Below are 14,125 nucleotides of genomic sequence, written 5' to 3' on the forward strand. Positions count from 1 at the left end.
TTCACAAGTAGTTGGACATGTCAAAATATAAAGGTACCTTATTAAATTTACCACGTTCAGCCAATGTCAGCTTCTTTCTTTTAAGAAAAAACGTACAGAAGAAAAGAAACTCAGCAGGATGGAATATACTTAATTTTATAAACATTACCAATGTCCAGGATAAACATTTGAAGAAAACACTGCGGCATTGTCTCTTTAGAACTACACCATTTTAAAAGGGAGCAACCCCCCCCCCTTTAACAAGCATGAAATTAAACAAAAATATTTGCAGCTTCAGTTCGGAGCCAGTTACTCACTAACATATATTTATGAGACATGTGACATTTGAAAGTCCTCTGTGAATTGTACTTAAGTATCTGGCAGTGCAAGTACGTCCCAATGACTTGAAATGAACAAGAGGTGATGTTTAGCAGTTGAGATTGCTCTATTTGTATTAGGGTAATAATGGCAGACATTATTCATATGATAAGAGAGGTCTGTCATGCCATGCAAGTAGCACTTGCAATGAACTGTCCAATGAAGAATGAGATATTTGACACTGTGAAAAAGCTATTTATTATTTAATACAAAAGGTTACATGGCACAATAATCATGCTTTTGTTTTTATTCAGAAACACAAATATATATGTGTATATATATATAAACAATATATATGATTAGATGTCAACCTTTTGGCACATAAAGTAGGTCTATTGGAAATCCTTTACGTTTCAAGTGCCATACAAATTCAATGGTAAAAGTCTAAAAAAAAAGGCTTGAAAAACACATAAGTTGCACTTTCTTTAGATAGATTTGAGTTGCACTTTCTTTCTCAACTAAGTTGAGTTGTACTTTCTTTAGATAGATTTGAATTTTATTATGTCATGCAAACTCACAATCCTAGTTTGTCAGAGGATAATACGCAGAGTGGAAAGGAAATTTACCAAGATGGTAAGCTGAGACTGGGTGCTGAATGGAATTACTTTAACAAACTATCAAATGTCTATGATACATTGTCAAAACTACTTGAGGATAAAATATGCCTAGCAAATATAAATGTTTCTTTGTCACCCAGTCAGAAGTGATGGATTTACTATCCTAATAATAATTAGGAGTGTAATGCTTTCATAAGGATCACATTTGTTACTGCTACATCCAACTGGCTTCCTTGATGTCATGTGGTGGAGTTGTGCCAAAACTCTCATACTTACAGTGACTCATTTCACAAGCTGTGGAAGAATAAATAACTTGAACAATTTCCTCAGCCTTGGGGCAATTTCTGGTGGAACAATTAACAAGATCTCTTTCCCAAATTATAGCTTATCATGACAGGGAAATGTGGCCCAATGTTATTTTATATTTATTCTTCATAATATTTATCATGGCTATATCAAAAAAGGTAGCTATATTCAAAACAAACAAACAAACAAACAAACAAACAAACAAAGTAACATAACATTAAATCTAAAATAGTTTCAAAGTTTGGTCCATTATAGCTCTATTATAAACAAAAACAAAATAATTGAAGCTCGATTGCACAATAATCTGCATAAATAATTTAAAAATCCAATGGATTTAATAGTTGTAGAGAGTGGATTCAATCAAGATGCATCCATTTATGCAGTAAACATAAAATCAGAACAGACGGAAACAAACTGTTTTTGTCTAAAAAGTTTGATAGGTTGTGAGAGAAAAGAGACATATGAACTTGTGAAATTATGGAAAAATGAGACCTTGCTAACAGGGCTACATAGTGAAAACTCCTCCCTCTGTTGTTCTGAAGACAGCAACAAATATATATATTTGAGAAGGCTATCAAAGGTGATCTGTACATTCATGATTCTTAAAATGTTTTGATCAGTGACAATTGCACAGTTTAGTATCTTATGTAATATCAATAGACTTCAAAACATTTTTTCAGTAAGTAGTTGTCTCTGTATTTACAGCATCAAAAAGTTAAATTAAAAGAACAAGAATAGACTAGCCCATCATTAAACTTGATGAAAGTCAAATGTATCACAAAACACCCCCCAACAATGCTTTGAAGGCATGCAAAATTCCTTATGCATGCCCCAAACATGTTTGGAATGATTCCCAGAATACACGATACCAGCTTTTCCAATACAACTATCTCTGTGTAGTTTTGATTTGCCTTCGGTGTTAACTGTAGAAGAAATTTAATAATAATAATAATAACAACAACAACAACAACAACAACAACAACAACAACGGAAGTTTCAAACAGGACAAACCCCACAATAAGATGGATCTCGTGCTAGTCATACTTTCGGCCAGCTGAAGAAATAGTGGCAGTTGAAAGTTAACATGAAATTTATAGGCATTTATCATTTAAAGCTTTGTGACATTTTAAAGATCATTAAACTATCTATAAATACATGGATGGTTGTGTGATTGCTTGGGGGATTGCCCCCCTCAATGATTACAACAGGCAGGGCAAATAGGACAATTTAAATACAGTATATAGTTTCTTTCTTTTTTTAAAAAAATATTTTGGCCAAATGGTATATCTTTCAAATCCTTCCAATTTCACCTAAATAATTATGTGGGGAAACAGGCATTTTATATATGTACTTTAGTAATTGAGAGCTCTGTCCCTTAATGTATCTTAGAGCATTTTTCTGTGAGAAATACATACTGGATCGCCCATGTGAGTTACTGTGAATGTAATTCAGATGAGAAAAAAAACCCTTTTAATTTTATCTGGGAATGAGAAAGGAGGAGTTTTATTTCATATATAGTTACCTAACCAAATTCAAAGACTAGAGTGAAGGGTATAGATCCATTTCACTGAATTTTGGCTGGGCTCAATTTTTGGCTTACTGTGTGCTCAACAGATGTTCTCATTAAAATTTTCCTCATGATGTTTTTAAAATAAAATTAACTGAACTTAGAAATCTATAATTAGCACCACCTCACAGAACAAATCAGAACAAGTTTACTAAAGTACTCTATTTACAATGAGGGTGAGTTTACCCCCAGGGCTTGCTTTACTATTTTGTTTCAATTTTCGTGTAATTTCATCCATCACTTTTCTTCAATCCTCCAAAGATGATGGATAAAACACAGAAATAAATAGGACCAACTGTTCACAGATGCCTAAGGGAAAACATAATTTTGTTATAAATAATCCTTGGCACAAATCATGGAAATGCTATCTGAAAATTGTTTGTTGAATAGTTTATGAATAAGGGCTTTAGTTTAAAGTTTGCAAATAAGGTGCAGCATTCTCCATCCCCCTAGAACTTGGAACTGAATCCTTTAAGAAACTGAACAGACACACAAGCAGAAATCAAGGTTGCTTTATGTTCAAACAGAAGCCTCCTGGGACCTTGGCTTTTTATTTATATGTATACACAGAGAAAAGTGTATGCACAAAAGATGAGACATATTTAAGAATTATTTTTTGTAAAATCTTGGTAAAAAGTGTTACAATGATTTATAGGAGGATATAACTATATTTCATATATTGTATTTAGCAGCATACTCTCAAGGTCTTTAGATCAAAAAATGAGCAAGTTTTGATACACATTCAGTCATCAGAAGTCACACTTCATTTGCAGAGATGTAATATTTTAAATGAAAAGTTTACCGTTAAATGTAATATGCATGTGTAAAATGACACAATTAAGATTTGAGGCATGAAGAGAATGCAGGTACCAATAGAAGTGAATATTTGTAGTTCAAGGTTAAATTGTGGGATCCTTGGTGCTCTTTGAACTTGGTGGTTTTCTTGGTATTATCAACTAGGTAACATAATCAGCCTTATGATGGTAGGTCATACAGTGTATGATGATGCTACCTAGTTTGGTAATGAAACGTCTGCAAGAAAGCCACCAAGCTCAGAATGCAGGGTAACATGTCCAGTAGATAGGAAATAGCACATTCTCAGCTAGTTCCAAGTACTGGGATATGGCTGTGATTTGGCATAGCACTGTCCATAATAGTAATAGCAATGTTTTATGTTACTTGTGAATAATTGTGCATGCATACATTTTGGCCCCAAAATGTTATCCTTAATTCATGGCAATCACAATTATATATTATTTATTTCAGAAACTGCCAGAGGTTCTGAATCATTCTAATAATGTAAATCCCTTGTGATTATGTCTCTGGCAGTAGGAAACGTATTGTGCTTCTATTCTACTAGAATATCATAAACCAGTGATCAGGTATTAAATGGTTTGTATCCCAAATATTTAAAGAGCACAAGCCTATTTACTTGTGTTGGTTAAGGTACATTTCTTTTAAGATTTAATGCAGGAGAGTTTAATTTTTCTGGAAATTCACAAGTCCTAGTAGCATCAGCATTTTGCTTCTAATGTTTATTTTATACGAAAATGTTGAAGTCTGTAACTCTTAATAAGCATATTTATAATGGCTCTTATATCACATATGAACATGATGAAGGCAAGTTGATGTATTTTCTGGGTGGCATTTTAAGTGTCAGAATCATCAAAGCATTCAAAATGATTTCTTTCCATATCTTTTAATCTTTATTTAACTAAGCATAAAGAAAGATTGAAAATGGGGGAAATACATACAGCAACAGTGAGATTCATTTCTACTTAAAGAAAGCATATGTGCAACCTTACCTGATCTGTCCTTGTACTAGAGGTCTGTTTTTTGTCCTGTTCATATTTGCATCAAATGGAACCTCAAAGAACTACAAAAGAAAGAAGAAAAAGAAAACAATTTTAAGAGATGCATTCAAACTGTTGATAGAATGAATTATTTTTGCAGCTGCCTGGTCTTCATGAAAAAAAAAAAAATTCAAGGTACAACTGAAATAATGCAATTTTATTTTACATATAACTTTTCCTACATTTCCTTAAAGGGCAGGGAAACCGCATGAACAAAAACTTTGAAAATAAGCCCACAAAATCCATTTTCCTCAGAGCTTTTGACAAATCTGACAATACTTCCATAAAAACATCCTTATTTCTTCTGCCTATTTTTTTAAATAAAAGTGCACAATCATTGTTAATTGCAAGTCATTTGTTTTAAAGATTAATACTGCAGCAATTTAAGATCACCAAAATTTAAGGCTATCAAAAGTCATTCATTCTAGCAAATGCTACTGCTACTACTGATTCATGAGAATCTTTTTCCACTCCAGTCAGAGGGATTAACATGGCAGCTCAGCCTAATATAATCCTGTGAATCCATTTTGCAAAGAAAACATATCCATAGCTATTAAAGCAAAACCTGGGGATACAAAAATGTCTATCATTTTTATTTATTCATGAAAACAATATAAAATAATTAGTAACAGGTTTCAGTAGGTATCAATCCTTTTTATGAAATTATTCATATGAATTTCAAGGATGACCTTGTGATCGTTCCTTTAACAGAAGACCATAAACATAAAAGAAACATATTTTTGTTGTCTGAAAGCAGTAAGGCTTGCATTCACAATAGGCAGATGTTCACAGTTGCTGACAGAAGAAAATAAGTGAGGTATCAGCTAACTCATACTATGCTTTCGGTCACTGCTAACAAACATTATTTTCTATGCACAATTCATTATCTTTCAAATGGGACAGACAAGCAAATCAGTGCAGGAATTGTAATGGTAGTAGTTTTAACTGATGCCAACCAGATACAGGGTGGGAATCAAGAAAACAAAATGGCAAAGGTTATGTTTGCACTGGCAATGAAAAAGTATTAAAATATATGGGCCTTATTTTTCTTAGAAAGAAGAGTGATCCTTGAAAGAACTAATCTGAGGTGGATAGGACTGGTATTTAATATTTCATAGTTCAGCAAAAAAGAATATTGTTAGTAGTAATAAAAACTTTAAGGAATCATAACAAACTATCAACATTTAGACAATATGTATAATTGTTTTCAGTTTTATGAAAAATGGTACAATGTTACAATACTCAAATGCTGAAGACAAAAACTGATTAAAGCAACTATTTTTATTAATTATTCTACTGGGGAAAAGATTAGATTAGATTGACAGACACAGACAGACAGATTTCTATATCAGTTATTCCATTATGAATAATTTTGACCCTCACATCTCCAACTAGTCACACCAAGAAAATATTTTATTATTCATAAATAGATGGAATGTGTCCACAATAAAAGAAGCATTCCAGTGTAGTTGAATGATAAGCGATTGAGAAGGAAAAAAGAGAAATATATACGTGTCTTTACTATTAAATAAGATGATAGCCTCAACTCTAATAGAGTATTCACGTAGGATATGGCTATAAATTGTTCCAAATCACATTTTTGTTTTTAGCTTCAGTATTCCTTTAAACACCAGATGTTTTGAGAATATTCCTGTCTTCATAGAAGGATTATGCTCTTACAGAAGCATTTTGTTGACCACAGTGGGAACAAAAATGCTAGATTAAATGGGTCTAAATCTAATACAGCACATCTTTTTTATGTTTCTATACATGAAAGTACTCAAGATCTTGTTTCATAATGCAAAAGATACAATTTGGCTTTTTAAATAATTCAGCTGCTAAAATTCTTCAGGTTTAGGAATTAAAAGTAAGATATTCCTTGGGACTATCCAGTATCATTGGTCCATTTTCTCTAGGTGGGTATAGTGGCTGAGAGGAAAGTTTGTACAGATACTGTATATTAAACCTAGTTCCTAACATGTTTCCTTAATTTGTCTTTCTGTGATACTTAAAAGTAATTTTTATAAATAGACAGTATCTAAGAAAAAGTGTTTATACAATCACTTCAGATCCAAATAATGTCAGCAAAGTATCAGTTATCAGATTTTCTATACCTCCCCCCAGATGTTTGGGGACAAAAGTACCCCTCTAATTTTTCTCAAGAATGTAGTTCAAATGTCATTCATTTCCAGTTTCAAGCAGGGGGTAAGACTTGGTTTTAGATTAGATCATTAGAGACTTGATAGTTTTGCTTGTTTTAGAAAATAAAGAAACCCTGTAAGATGAAACCTGGATAAATAAATATTTTAGCTGCTTATAAAAACTATTTCCTCAGGAAGCTTGAATGCATCATTTAATTTGACCGAAGCAGAATATTATCTTTCTTACAATTCTGGCAATTTCAACAGGAGGAGGATGTGGAGAGAATTAAATATACAGTGATAGAGCATTAACACTCATAACTTAGCTGTAATATTAAGAGTATAAGGAACTTTTGGAATCAGTAGAAATAAATATTTAACTCATGATGTTGAGAAAAACCACATTAAATATGACTTGTGGGTAAATTTCTGTAAAAGATCATTCCCATTACATAGCTTTCATTGAATTGACAACCTAATTACATTTTGTGGTTCTAAAAGTGTGAGGTCAACTGCTATTTTATTGTTTAATGTTAGGAACAATCATATGTTTCTCATCATTTTTTTTCTGGACTGGCCTTCACTTATCATGTTTATGAAAGAATTAGAACTGTGTGAAAATGTCAGATTTTACATACAAATATAAAACTGATGCTTGAATATCAATCAGATTTAGAGCCAGATTAAAGAGCTCTCTTGCTCAGTGTTTTTCAGATGGTGGGTCATGACTCACAAATAGGTTATGGGACAATTTAAGACATTGCCACAATTTTCTCTTTTGGTGGCTGTTAAATGTTTGGTGAGTCACTCTAAAAAGAAAGTAATACTTATATATCTATTCAGTGAAGTAGAGAAAAAAGATATACAGGAGAAAGAGAGAAATAAAAAATAATTGTGACATATGTAAAAGATTCATGACTTATTTGCTAATGAAAGGACTGAATCTATAGCACAATAAGAATATAAGAAAAACTGAATCAGATCAAAGATTTAATTACTATGGCTTTCTCTTTCTACTGTGACTAATACTGAAGCCAACAGGGAAACTAAACAAGCTGGACAACAGTACCTTCCTGGTCATGTTGGTCAGCAAGGGTAAAAAAAAAAGATGAAATTGTAATATACAGCTTTTACAAAAAAAGTTCTACTGAAAAACTAATGCTCTATGTTCTATGATACTGTATAATTATAGTTTAAAGTTACTCAAATTAATGTCTTATTGTAATATTGATTTTTAGGGCTGTGCATCCTTTGAAAATGATTTGATAAACATGTTTTGAAATCTGGAACACCCAAGTGCAGTACTCATTTAAAACAGCTCATTTTTTTTTTCAGAGTTCCATGCAAATTTGAAAAAACAAAAAAATGCTGCTAGAGGTACAGTAATGACATTCTTGTGTACTCTAAAAGCTTTCTTCCAAATCATTTTCAAAGGATTCCCAATGTACAGAATTCTGTATGTAAGCACTGTGTGAATACTCTCTTTGTTTTGGATCTTTCATTAACACATTTCATTAGATAACCCTGAATTCTAACATGAGAGGAACAAAATCTTATCTTTGTCTAATTTCTGGCTAAATCTAAAAAGTTGCTTCCCTTAAAAAAATTAAATAGTGAGATATTTGATAAGGGAATATTATCAGAGGCATTTAATCAGGTATATATTGCAATTACACCAAAATCAGGTAAAGATCATACTCAATGTGCTAATTATCATCCAATCTCACTGATTAATGTTGATGAAAAAACTTAACAGCAATCATGAATTAATAGCCATCAACTAGATTACAGTAAGTGATATTGTTCATTATTAAGAATTAACAAGCAGAATTTATAAAAACTAGGTAAGCAGCAAACAATATTAGACTAGTTGCATATTTACTGCACTTCAATAAAAATAAAGATCTATTTGTAATTTTGTCATTAGATGCTGAAAAATCTTTTGACAAAATATATAGATAGCACAGGTTTGCTGTACTAAATAGGTTTAGATCTTGTTTGAAATTCATCAGAAGGATCAATTTTCCAGACAAAAGGATATGACAAACTAATTTTCTTGTGGGAGAAAAAAAGTGCATAAAAATGTCCATAAAGTGATAGGATTCAAAGGAGATTTTACTTATTTTTTAAAATTATTTTTAATATCTTTAAGATTACTTTTTGCCTATATATTAAGATTATTTTTTTGTGTTTTGACTAATCATTATGGGAAACAAAAGTCTACAACACAGACTGAGCAAATCTTGAAAACATCCTATACTATTTCATCAAAGGAAAATCTTGGAAGTCTTTTGGGAGTAGGAATAGTAGAGAATGTTTGATTTCAGAAACTGCACCTAACACCTGCCTGTCCTCAAGATACGAACATAAAGCAGAACGAATGGGATTAGAAGTTGGTCTTTTTTGAAACTTTTAGGCAGCTAAAAACATATTCAATGCAACTAATTTTTCTATTTATAAATTTGTTCATTATTTTCCATTTCAAATTAGCATCAAATTAAAAACAAGTTCAACATGCATCTAAGGTATGCTAAACTGAAACAGAATACCATAGATTGTAGGTCGCTTAGGCTTTCACTCGAACTAAAAATTAAATAGCCACAACCTATGTACAATATTTACACAAAAATCTGCAATTATTTGATCTTCTCAAATAGAAAGAAACTACTCTGTCCCCAGTCAATTTGGTAAAATATTAACTCGGTATTTTTCCAATTAAAGAGTTAAAGCTTTGCTGTAGTTCTTACCCAAAATATACAACATTATGTATAAATGATCTAAATGAAATAGTTTCGAGATGCATTAACAAGCATACGCACTATACGCTTATGGGGACAAGCTTGGAATTAGTTTATATGTGAGTATGTAGGCTAAGTCAGTTACATAATCAAGTAACATTCACAAAGCTTTTCTGTTTAAGGAACATTTTGGAAGATGAGAGGCTATAGTGCACCCAGGGTTTGCTCTATTCTTATAGCAGATTAGATAGCATTTCCTGTTAGATACAGAAACACGCCTCTGATTCAAGTATTACCTGATTCAAGTACTTTGCATTATTGTATATTCTGCCTTTAACACTTGTATTCAAACATAAAAGTAAGAGGTACCTCTAAAGTGTCATATAATTAATGGCTATATGGAATATGCAAGAAGTTTATCAAAATATCCTTCCAATTGAGAAGGTTAAGAAAAAAGAATGGCTTTTAAAAATAAATAAATAAATAAATAAATAAATAAAATAATTACAGCACATTCAAAGTTAGGTGAAATCCTAATGATACAGCAAACTATAACAAAACTCACACTTAATACTGCACAAAGGATTTCAACTTTTCAGAAAATTTATGCTTGACTTCTTTCAGCATAGAATAAATGAACATTGTTCATTTAGTAGAAACAGTGGCTTTGCAAATTAATTAAAAAAAAATGATCTCCAAGCCAGTTTTGACTGACATGGAAAATGGAATGAAAAACTGCAGGTTATAAATGATGAAAAGTAGAGCAGGTTGATAAATTTGTGTACCTTTGTAGAATGTTTACCGAAGACAGGAAAATGGACAGAAAATTTAAGTCATGCAAATACTGGTAGAAAGGAGAAGACAGTTTATCTTCTCCGGGTAAGGAATGAATGTTTGTTGAGTGAAGCAAAAATGGCTATGTCTAAGAGAATTCTTTTGGTAGTTTGTTATTTGGACCTGAAAGTAGATGCATTGGAAATGTAACACTAAAGAAGTGTGTGTGTGTTTGTGTGAGATAACACCCATCCTGCTGAATGAAAGTAGACTAAAAAAAAGAATGAGTAAGAAGTGAGTGAATGAAAGAAAAAAAAGCAGACTGGTCACTTAGAGAAAAATAATAAAGTCAGCTTTGTAAAATCAATATAGGAAACGTGGAAAGGTTGAGGGGAAGGGAATGATGGAGAAAATTGTGGAGAAATTATGTTGATGAGATATTCAAAGAGAGATGAGAAGTTTAAAGAAGAAAATATGATATACATAATCTTTGTGAAGATGAGGTAGAAGCAAAATTGCTTTGCAAGGACAGAAGATGTATAGTAAATGGTGTTGATGTACGTTAGTTTTTACTATATTTCCTATTCTTTTCCCTCATTTCCTGCTTTATTTGTCCACTGCTTTCCCTGGTTTTCTACATTTTGTATTATTACAGTAGAAGGAACTAGTAGGGTGGACTTGAGTGTACATTTGTATGATACTAGGAATTGTGAATCCTCAATTTTAAAGTATTTATAATAGTTTTGGGGAATACCCATTCAAAAATATTTTTTTTTCCAAAACCATCTGAGTAATGTAGAATAGTTGTCAAACAACATTATCTATTAAACTGCGGATCTGCTCTGCACCTAAATTCTCATATGCTAAAAATATTGAGTCTCTACTTGTGATATTAATTTTTCTGAGTATTTTAAAGTAAGATTGGGGTTTCTTTTGATTATTATTTTTAAGAAATAGAGATTGCTGCCTTGGATATATTAGACCATTTTATCCTCTCTGTATTTGCTCTGAGCTACTCCTAATGTTAATAATGACCAGTGTTGCTTTTCACTTGGATTGTGTTTCAAATTTTTTACCGGCAGAATTACTGTAATCTGAGGGCGTACATAGCTTTTCTTTTCCTATTTTTTAACAATAAACATATTGTTAAGCAGAGAAACTAGGTAGGTTAATTCTAAACAGCTTAAATAAATTGAATTTATACTGAAAAATTAGATGAAGAAAAATATATGCTATTGCTCAAGGTATAGAAATATTTTTATAAGGTTTAAAATCTTATCTAATTTCAGCACTGAAACATAAATAAAGTTTCTAATAGCTACATGTTCTACTTTTATATAAGTTTGACGAGGTTTATAAAATATAAAATTCTCTTTAAATAAAGTTATTTAATGTCAGATGATTATGTAAAAAATTCCAGATTGCTTAGCCAGAAATAGTTGATCAAGGACTAACTTTAAAGACACATACTGTATCACAAAAATCAACATTCTGTAAATGCTCCTTTTTACTCTCTGTTGCTGTTGTTGAGGCCAGGAGCTTTCCTCTGTATTCAGCAAACTTCTATGACCCTGCTAAATTACTGCCTTTAATTCATCTGAAGGACTTTGAAGAAAAGTGTAAACCATACCTAAATGAAAGTAAAGTTTAGTCCATCAAATCAAATTCCATTCCAGATATGGTCATGCAGCTTTCTTGCCAACAGTACTGAACAGAAGTGGTTTGCCATTGTCATCTTCTGGTGGTGGTGCTTTTTAATTCTTAGTCTACTTTGCAGCTCTGATAAACTCCTATCAGAAGTAGAATAAATCTGAACACTACTTAGCTTCAAATTAATAACCTCTCCATTTTGTTTCGTAACAAAATTTCATAAGCAGGCACATCTTTATCTAAAGAAGAAATGGAAAGTAGCTTGAAGTGAACAGCATAAGCAAAATGCCTACAGATATGGCTAATAGTCATTAGAGTTTGGACTGGAAACACTGAAGGTAGATTGAGCTATCAATCATTGAAAGCATGTTCTTGCAATAACTAATGAATCCAGTTGTAAGATGCCTGTGGAAAGGTTGGAGCTAAAAGATATAAATACATTAAATAACTTAAATACTTTGTACAATTAATTTTTCTATCATTCACAATCTATAATTCATGGAAGCTGCTAAATGTTCCACACTATGCTGGAGTTAAACATTTTATTCTTTAATAAAGACACTGGCATACATTAACAATTTTTCACATCTTCAAAGCAACATAAAGCACCACTAAAATTAGTTTTGAGTATCCTTGCAGGGGGTTAATTATCCCAATTTCATAGAGGAAATACAAAAGATATGCTAGTAGCAAAGCAAAATTATGTGATTTTCAAACTGAGAAGACAGATGGGTACACACACACTTCAGAAATGCTATTAGAATTAAACGTCAGACCTTTCTACTGAATTATCTAAGACACAATGCCTCTGTAATGTAGATGAATTAAGTGTTTATTTTCAAACAATGAAATTTGGGCCAACAAAATTTAAATTATAATTTATTTTTTTATCATGCACACGAAAGTACTAGTTATGGTAAAGAACAACAAAATGACCACAAAAATGTCATTGTAGGGCATAGTTATTCTTTTTTTTTTTTTTAAAATAGTTTTTATTGAATATAAATATTAAAAAAGACATACGTAACATATACACAACGAACATTTATACAACATATACACAAAAAGAATATAATTTCTTCTTAAGCATTTTTTCAGAGTGACGTTCTACAATTCTACTTATAATATATTCCTTCACCTTTCTGTAATCTAATAATATTTTTATTACATATATATGTATCAATCGGTAATATATCCCCTATATTTTTTGTATATTTCTAATTTTTAACCAATTATACCAACTATTCCATATTTTATAATAGTCTGATTCTTCTTTTTCTTGTAGTTCTTTGGTTAACCTATCCATTTCAGCGCATTCTAAAATTTTCCCTATTACTTCTGTTTCACTTGGTATTTTTTCTTGTTTCCAATTTCTTGCGTAGATTATTCTTGCAGCAGTTAATATGTGAATTGTAAGATATTTAATATCCTTAGGGTATGATTTGTTAAATATTCCTAATAAAAATGTTTCTGGTTCTTTTTCAATCTGTATTTTTGTTATTTGTTCCAACCATTTTTTGATGTTAGACCAAAATTTTTTTGCTGCCGGGCATGTCCACCATAAATGATAGAAAGTCCCTTGTGCCTTTTTGCACTTCCAACAAATTGGGCTATTTTTAGGTTGTATTTTTGCCAATCTGGTTGGAGACATATGCCACCGATAAAACATTTTCAGTTGGTTTTCCTTGTACGCCGTTGCTTTCGTTAACTTTAGGTTTTCCTGCCAAAACTTTTCCCATTTTTCCAAAGGTATTGTGTGTTTGATATTTTGAGCCCACTTAATCATTGTTTCTTTGACTGTCTCTTCTTCCAATTTATAGCGTAGGAGAAATTTATAAATTCTACTAATTAATTTATTTTCTGAATCTAATATAATTTTATCTATTTCTTGTTTTTGATTGTAAATTTCATATGTTTTTATATGCTCTCTATATTTAGATTGTATTTGAGTGTAAGTCCACCAGTCTATTCCTCTGTGTAAATCTGTCTCCAATTGTTGTTTTGTCTTTAGTTTGCCTTGATAGTCAATTATATCTTTATATCTAATTATTTTTGTCTTATCTGTTAAATTTGGGTGTCTAATTGATTCCGCCGGTGCTAGCCAATTTGGTATCTTCATATAATGTTGTTTTTTAATTTTAAGCCAAATTTGTAATAGTGAGTTCCTTATTGTATGTGTTTT

The 14,125-nt window shown here is 31.4% G+C and overlaps 1 protein-coding gene across 1 annotated transcript in view; it reads right to left on the reverse strand.

Moving 5' to 3' along the window:
• The window catches only part of COX10 (cytochrome c oxidase assembly factor heme A:farnesyltransferase COX10), a 122,518-nt gene that overhangs the window by 36,642 nt on the left and 71,751 nt on the right, over positions 1 to 14,125 (reverse strand). The window contains exon 5 of the mRNA XM_070934539.1: positions 4,593 to 4,663. Coding sequence (XP_070790640.1) covers positions 4,593 to 4,663 — 71 coding nt within the window. The remainder of the gene's footprint in view (positions 1 to 4,592; positions 4,664 to 14,125) is intronic.

The sequence above is a fragment of the Pituophis catenifer genome, unplaced genomic scaffold (genome assembly GCF_029215685.1).
Source record: "Pituophis catenifer annectens isolate HBS135680 unplaced genomic scaffold, rPitCat1.0.hap2 SCAF_2, whole genome shotgun sequence".
NCBI classification, from domain to species: domain Eukaryota; kingdom Metazoa; phylum Chordata; class Lepidosauria; order Squamata; family Colubridae; genus Pituophis; species Pituophis catenifer.